The 8,263-nt window shown below is 32.2% G+C and overlaps 1 protein-coding gene across 1 annotated transcript; it reads right to left on the bottom strand.

Annotated features, from left to right (window-relative positions):
* Nucleotides 1-431: 431 nt before the first annotated feature.
* Arf102F (ADP-ribosylation factor 2) lies at nt 432-1,639 on the bottom strand. The gene is made up of 2 exons (XM_003699329.3): nt 1,482-1,639; nt 432-1,400 (listed from the first exon to the last, which is right to left on the bottom strand). The coding sequence occupies exon 2, from the start codon at nt 1,353-1,355 to the stop codon at nt 813-815; it is 543 nt and encodes a 180-aa protein (XP_003699377.1). The 5' UTR covers nt 1,356-1,400; nt 1,482-1,639; the 3' UTR covers nt 432-812.
* Nucleotides 1,640-8,263: the final 6,624 nt, after the last annotated feature.

The following is an 8,263-nucleotide window of genomic DNA, read 5'->3' as shown; positions in this document are numbered from 1 at the left end:
CATGTATTGATAATGTACTGTTTTGTACTATAATAAAATTATTACTTTGAGTTACCCAATAAGATTATAAAACATAATTGTTTCTGCATCTCCTTGTTATAAAAATACATTTTCAAAATTTTATTACAAAAACTCAAGTGCAATAACAGAAATTTATTTGTCTACTTCTAAAAAAAAACGACAAAATTATAAATAAGGGAAAACAGGTAAGTTTTAAAAATTTTCATAATTTATTATTATCATTAGTTCTATAATTTATTATTTATTCAAAAAACAGGATAATAAAAATGGTAAATTACGCAATATATATTTCATTTTCAATTTGCTGCACAGACGCAGAGTAAAGTGCATAGAAGTGTAAAATTTGCTTATATTTTTTTTCTTTTGTATAATAGTTTTATTGCAAAATAAAAACAACTTATATATTAAAATTAATGTAGAAATATTCCATGTTTATTTTAAATCCAAGATACACTTCCAATTGAACTTACAACTTTCTCAAATGGAATTATAAATCACGTACAAATAATACAGAACTGGTAAACATACACACTCATCTAATTTATATTTTTTTCTTTTTTGAAAATTTCACTTTAAAAATGAAACCAATATAAGCATCATGTAAGTTATGTCGGTCAAGTTATACTCTATTATTTCAAGCATGATTTTTATCTTAGAAATTACAATCACAGTGGTATTAAACATGTACACATAGTGCGTAATCTGACAAAACGGAAACTGCAACCTGTCTTCTACGTCCATGCTCAATGATTAAACTGTTCATGAAGATTATGAATAACGACAATGCTTTATCACTTTTTAGCAAGTTCATTACTCAACCAATCAAGTCCCTCGTACAAGCCATGTCCTTGAGTAGCACAGGTACTCTGAATATACCAATGACGTCCTCGCAAAGAATTAAGTCCTAATTTATCTGTAAGTTCTGCCGCAGACATGGCATTTGGTAGGTCCTGTTTGTTAGCGAAAACTAAGAGAACCGCATCTCGCAGTTCATCTTCTTTCAACATGTTTGCTAATTCACGTTCAGCCTCTGCGATACGTTCACGATCATTACTGTCAACAACGTAAATGAGGCCTTGCGTATTTTGAAAGTAATGTCTCCATAGTGGTCTGATTTTATCCTGGCCACCAACATCCCACACCGTGAAACATATATTCCTGTACTCAACAGTTTCAACGTTGAATCCAATGGTAGGTATTGTTGTGACAATTTCACCAAGCTTCAATTTGTATAATATTGTAGTTTTGCCAGCAGCATCCAGACCCACCATCAATATCCTCATTTGCTTTTTACCAAAAAGCCGAGTAAGCAGGCTACTGATTGTTAGGCCCATTTTGTTTGGGAAGACACTTGATGTGGAAATATTCAAACTGATATCCTATTGTTTGGAAAATTTGATTGGAACTATATACATGTCACTGTACTGCGTCTGACGATATTATGATTCGCATGAACACACCTTGCAGACAATAACAGCAAACGTCACCTCAAGGAGATTTATTATTCCGGAAATAGTTGGCTAAATTGGTTACGAACACCACCTTTCAGTCATTATTTGTTCCCCGGAAGAGCATACTCATCATATGACGAATTTCTGCGCGGTCTGCGCATGTTAATCCCGATTGGATCCGTATGCTTCATAAGCGAGTGCATTGCGCGTGCGCATTTGTGACTTTTGTGATGCCATACGTGTATATCTAGTGATTTTTCATTGTTAGACTACGTAATTTAGAAATAGGTTATTAAATTGAGTGAATTAGAGTTTTTGTTATATGGAAATTTAATAATTTCAAAATGGGAGTCTGATGATGGTCGAATGTGATTCCTGAGTCAGTTTGATTATGTTTAGAGTACGTCATTACGTCGTTTCTTTATACCTGTTAAAATCTCCTTCTTTTTTCGCCACCATGTATATGGTCAACGATGTGGAAAACCTATGACAGTTTCGCAACATTAACTGGTAGGGAGACCACTGAAGTTAGCCATAATGCGCAACTTGGGTATCATCTCTTGGTGAACAGAAATCATATTTTGATACAGGTATCCATTGCAAAATGTGGCGCGTAATTTAAATAACTCTTGTCGGAATAAGATTTTCGCAGTATATTTTTAGAAATACTGACGCACATGTGTCATGAGGTGACAGAAGTTATAAGTTGGAATTATAGATGACAGTGATTAATTATACAGCATCGTTTATAAAAAGAATTCTTTAAACTGAAAAATTAGCATTTAAATTTAGAAATTGTTCACACTTTGATTTTTGTCTGTATGCTATTTTCAATGTACCAAATATTTAAATATTACATTAGCATTTTCGAACAAGTTTCAAAGTTTGGAGATAAGTGTAACCTTGACAGTACAAGGCGTACACTTGTAACAACATGTAATATATTATAATTAGTGATTAAATAAAAAAAACAAATAATGGAATTATTCTTTATTTTATTTTCTGATGCATTCAGAATACTGTAAAAATATTTTCTCGGTTCTGTTGAAAGCGTAGGATATTTTACGTATTATGAGAAAAAGTCATTTAAAGTGAAACGCCATTTTGATAGTTTTACTGTTCATTACAAGATGGCGGCACCACCTTTTTCAAATTGGTTCAATGAAATTAACTTTTTCGTTTTAATAAATAATAATATGCATAAGATTGTCTCGAAAAATAATATTTGCTTTAGTTTTTTGTAAATTAAGCCAATAAAATCAGTGTTAATTGAATTTTTTCGAAAATGGAAGTAGTGGCGCCATCTCGCCGGCGAACAGGGTGAACTACACACTTTTGAAACTGTACTTTCATTAGTTTCATTATTCGACCATCAGATGGCGAAACGTGTATCATTTTTTTATTTAATTCAATATAGTTGATTTTATTAGCTTAATTGATTATAATATGAACCGAATTACTTTGGAATGCAAGACTAATTAACTTTGAATTGTTTTCACTTTACCAAGCTATTATAAATTTTTAACTATTCCTAGTCTAGTCCTAATTATCCTAAGGGTTTATGTCTTATATACCGCCGCCTAGCGGTAGAAGATGAAACTAATTAAACTCCAGCTGCAAAAGTGTGTAGTTCACCCTGTTCGCCGGAGAGATGGCGCCGCTTGTTCCATTTTCGTTGATGACGTCACTATTCAAAAAACCGCGCATAAATTTGAATTTTTAATAACACAAGAATGAAACTTTTCGAAAAATATGAAACTATTATGTGTTCAAAACAGTTCGCACACTATACCGAGTCCCTTCAATTATAAGTAATTACAAAGAATTACATAAAAATAAATTTAAATACAATAATTCGTAGATAATTTACAAGATATTTGCGCGAGAAAGTTATGGAAATAATTAATTACAATAATTAATTTATATAATAATGAGTTGCAATAAAATATATCGTAATATATTAATTAACAATCATTTTGCAACATATCCGCTAGAGTAAGTTAATAAAAAACGATGAATTTGAATAGTTACAACAACAATTTCATAAATAAATAACTAAAAAATTATTAATTACAATAAAATATATCGCAATAGATTAATTAATAATCATTTTGCAACATTAAAAAAAAATTTAATGTCCCGCAATATGCAAGAGTAAGTTAAAAAAAATAATAAATTTAAATAATTGCAGCAATAAATTTGTTAATAAACAATCGAAAAATATAAAATTATAAAAGAATTAACGTTAGAATAATTATACAACATCCAATCAGAATGGTTGCACGCTATTGGTCGATTACATGATGTCTAATTGGTTAGTGTGCATTACCAATCACTATTACACTCGAAGAGATCGAATTTGATCTATTGGTAGATTATACGATGTCTAATTGGCTACTGTAAACTACCAATCGCACTTACACTCGAAGAGGTCACTGCTGCTCAGTTTTGTTTTGGAAGTCGAGGAGGTCGGATCGGCCCTGTCAACACTTACCGGTACGAGACAAGAATTTACTTTACCGATATTGTGCTTGTCTCTGTGTTACCTACTGTGCTTTAATAAGTGTTTAGTGTGTTTTAATAAATATTTTTTAATAAATATGCGGGTGTATTAACAAATTTTATGGTGTAATTCTACAAGTGTCAGTGACTTAACCAGTGTGTTACCTGCATGCATATACGGATATATTAGTGTACCTAGTGTGTTATTACTAGTGTTTAATGTGCTTTAATAATTATTTTTTATTAATTATGGGGGGTGTATTAATAAAATTTATGGGGTGGTTCTACAAGTATCAGTGACTTTACTAGTGTGTTTCCTTAAGTGATTGTGCATGTGTATACGGATTTATTACTGTGTTTTATGGTGCGGTTATATGAATGTTTTATTAATTTTTTACTGTTTTAATGTTTTTTGTGGAGTGATTATTTAAGTGTTTTGGCATAGTGTTACTGGTGCTTTAGTGTACTTTATGCAATGATTATTTAATTGTTTTGACATATTGTTACTGGTGTTTTAATATATTTTATGGAGTGATTATTTAAATGTTTTAACAAATTGCTACTGGTGTTTTAGTGTGTATTATGGAATGGTTATTTAAATATTTTAACAAACTGTTACTGGTGCTTTAGTGTATTATGTAGAATGGTTATTTAAACATTTTAACAAACTGTTACTGAAGCTTCAGTGTATTTTATGTAGTGATTATTTAAGTGTCTTGCATACTTGTACAAGTGTTTTAGTGTGTTGTTGCATGTAGTTATCTATGTGTTTCGGTATAAATTTGCAAACGTTTTAACACATGCAATACAATAATTATCCAAGCTATTTGACATACTTTTTCAAATATTTTATCAAGTTTCCTGTATGACTATAAGTTTTGATACACGTTTGCAAATTTATTACCGGTGTTTGTAATGTACTGCATGCATGCTCAAAGTCACAAAAACTTGTTTACTGTTTGCGTTCAAAAAATGTGTACGTTACTCGAAATGCAAATTGATATACAGTTACTAAATTGTTGTCCTGCTATGATTACAGAAGGCCACCCAATCCAATGGACAAACTACCAAATCCAAAAAGCAGTCCAAAGCAATCCAAAGCAATCCAAAGCAGTCCAAACGCAGCCAACTACGCTAAAATGATGGCAGTGATGCAAGTCAGCGAACGGTGAGTCGCATGCTTTACGGTTCCTCCGGTTCCCATCATGTCGTAGGACGAATGGTCCGAAGCGACACGGGAACTGGTTGTATTTTATATTTTTGAGCGAGCATAGTGACCACGACTGTACGATCGTGCAAAATTTGTACACACTGTTTATTTCATTTATTAGCTCAGGTTAGGGTTTTCTTGTACATCGCGTTTTAACTTCTTTTCAATTTAAAATTAAAATTAGTACATAGAAGTCGGATGACCCTCCGATTTCACAGTACTTATCGAGTCACTTTCATAAAGTTATCGAGTCATTTTCAATTTTTACGTACGCGTGAAAATTTTTTAAATACATATGTGCAAGAAAGTATCGCGAGAAACAGATTTCGATATCAAAGTTATTTACGAATGTTTGAGTCATTTAGAAATTTACTTTGATATCACAAATCTGTTAAAAATGAAACAATCGTATACTTAGATTTTTGCAAAGTGATCTTCCATTTTCCATTTTGAAAATTTTTTAAAGTTAGAGTCAATTTTTGCTGGAAGACACTTTATTAGCATGTTACTAATCATGTTTTTAGCTCAGGATTTTCAGCACACATGAAGAAAACTGGTAGGTCAAAATACATGTGGCCGTGTTCATTTTTATGCTCTATACTCATGCGCGTGCTTAGATGCTACTCGCATGGGTTAGGGCAGGTGGACACGGTTTAGTTTTAAGATGTTTGGCGATCGACAAATTGACAGTGAATTATCGACACAAGTTACACGTGTGTGTGTGGTTAGGTCGTGGACCTTGTGTCGATTAAACTATAGATTCATTTTTTAAATTTTGCAAAATTCTATTTGAAAATGCATACAAAATGCAAGTCAAGTCATTTGAAAATGCATACAAAATGCAAGTAGAGTCATTTGAAAATTACATAAAGTAAATAAGTTAGAAAATTCTATTAGCACTTTAAATTATCACATGTACATATTACATTGAATATTTGAAAGAGTACGAAAATGAAATATGTATGTTCACTGTCAATTGTCGGTCGATTTCAGCAAAAAGGTATGAACTTAGAGTGTGAATGTAGTATTGAACTCGGGTGTCGGAGACGTCCCGGGACGTACTCCCTAGGATTAGGCTTTTTTGCACCCGGGTGGTATGTGTGAGAACCGTGGAGTGTGTTTTTGTGAGAATGGACTTTGCAATTTTTTAAATATAGCGATAGGCAGGCAGGTAGCTTACTTCTGGTGTGAATGAGTTAGTTTTAAGTAGGTAGGGCCAGAGCAAGCGTTCACGTTTCTCTGTCCTCCTCTCTCACACGTGAGATGCTTGCATCTGGGGGTTCACGAAAAATCGAGAAGAGAAAAATTAAATATGAATATATTTAATATCTCTTGAACTCGATTGTTCGTTCAGGCCAGGCCTTTTAGTTTGTAAGGCGCAGTCGGGTTCTAGATCCGACTGCAAAAATGAAGTATACAGTGAAGTGAAGTGCAGTGAAATAAAATATTCTGCTCGGACATTCTTTTACGGACAGCGTGTTTTAAGAATCGCTGTTCGTATTTTTATTTTGAGTAATTATTATTCTTACCAAACTAACTTATTGTATAAAATTTCGATTTTGTTATCGATCGAAATAAATGGATAGTGGTGCAATTTTATTTTTATAAAATTGTCTGCTATCCGTTTATGGAGATTGATAGTAAAATTAAGAGTATATGTAATTGAAAAATAAGAATGTCCGAGTTACCGTAAAATTCCCCGAGTGATTTTTGTGAGGCTTTGCCGAAGAGAGAAGAGGCTATATGCCGAAGAGCCCCGGCAAAGTTGCCAAAGAAGAGGGGAACTATTAATGGCTGTCCATCTTAGGATGGAGAGTCATTTTGTCACTATGCTCGCTAATTATTTTTTTGTATTTTACATGTATTTTTTTGAACGATACAAAATGTATCGTTTTGCTCGAATTTTTACGAGCAAAGCCACCCGCGATTTTTATGCCCTCCCAATTAAATTTCGAGATTAAAGATTTTTGCATAACTTCGCGATTAAATTTTGAGATTAGAGATTTTTGTATCCCTTCGCGATTCGAGATTTTTATGCCCGCCCAATTAAATTTCGAGATTAGAGATTTCTGTATCCCTTTGCGATTACATTACGAAATTAGAGATATTTGCATGCCTTCGCGATTACATTTCGAAATTAAAAATTTTTGTATTCCTTCGCGATTAAATTACGAAATTAAAAATTTTTGTATCCCTTCGCGATTAAATTTCGAGCTTCGAGATTTTTATATCCCTTCGCGATTTTATTTCGAGCTTCTCAAGATTTGTATATCCCTTCCCGATTTTAATTTCCCCGAATTTTATGTGTTAATTATTTTTCTCTGTTTCAGGAATTGATTTCGAATAAATTGTTTTATTGTTGATTGATTTTAAATTCATATTTTTCATTGTGTTTTTTTGTTTCTCGATAGGGTTGTTTCACATCTTCTCGTACAATTTTATTGATTAATAAAATTTTGTATGTCTCAGATTTTATTTTTTGGTAAGTTAACATGTTCTCTCTTCTCAAATTTCTGTGTTAATAAATTTTTGACTGTTTTAGTATTTCTTCTTTGGTAAATTCTGTTGTCTTCTCAAATCCACAATTTTCATTGCGTTTTGTATTTTTTGAAATACTTCTATAAAATAAAGAAAAATTTTGCTCCTCCTCCCACAATTTCCTGCGTTAATAAATTTTTGTTTGTTTCAGAATTTAATTTTTGGTAAGTTCTTATATTGTTCTCTTCTCAAATTTCTATGTTAATAAATTTTTGTCTGTTTCAGAATCTAATTTTTGGTAAGTTATTTTCAGTGCATTAATTTTAAGTTAATTCCGAGCTGTGGGAGGAAGGGTGGGCTCGGGCGCAGGTTTTTCGTCACCACAAGTGACGAAAAACCTGCGCACATTATAAGTACCTCTTATTCTAATTTGCACTCATCTTTGTCAATTTTTAAACTTACATTTTAGACTGTAGTAATAGTTTGTCTCTTTTTCTCAATTTCCCCAAACTCAAAAGAAAGTTCTTCCAACTTTCTTTCCTATTCTCTTGCAATTTTCACAAAGTTTTATATGCGAGTGCAATTTTAGAATAAGAGGTAC

This window comes from Megachile rotundata, chromosome 11, assembly GCF_050947335.1.
Source record: "Megachile rotundata isolate GNS110a chromosome 11, iyMegRotu1, whole genome shotgun sequence".
NCBI classification, from domain to species: Eukaryota; Metazoa; Arthropoda; class Insecta; order Hymenoptera; family Megachilidae; genus Megachile; species Megachile rotundata.
This window is presented reverse-complemented; position numbering and strand designations above follow the sequence as displayed.

What these genes read in the sequence shown, in the direction of transcription:
- Arf102F (XM_003699329.3), bottom strand. Translation starts at nt 1,355, where the DNA reads ATGGGCCTAACAATCAGTAGCCTGCTTACTCGGCTTTTTGGTAAAAAG.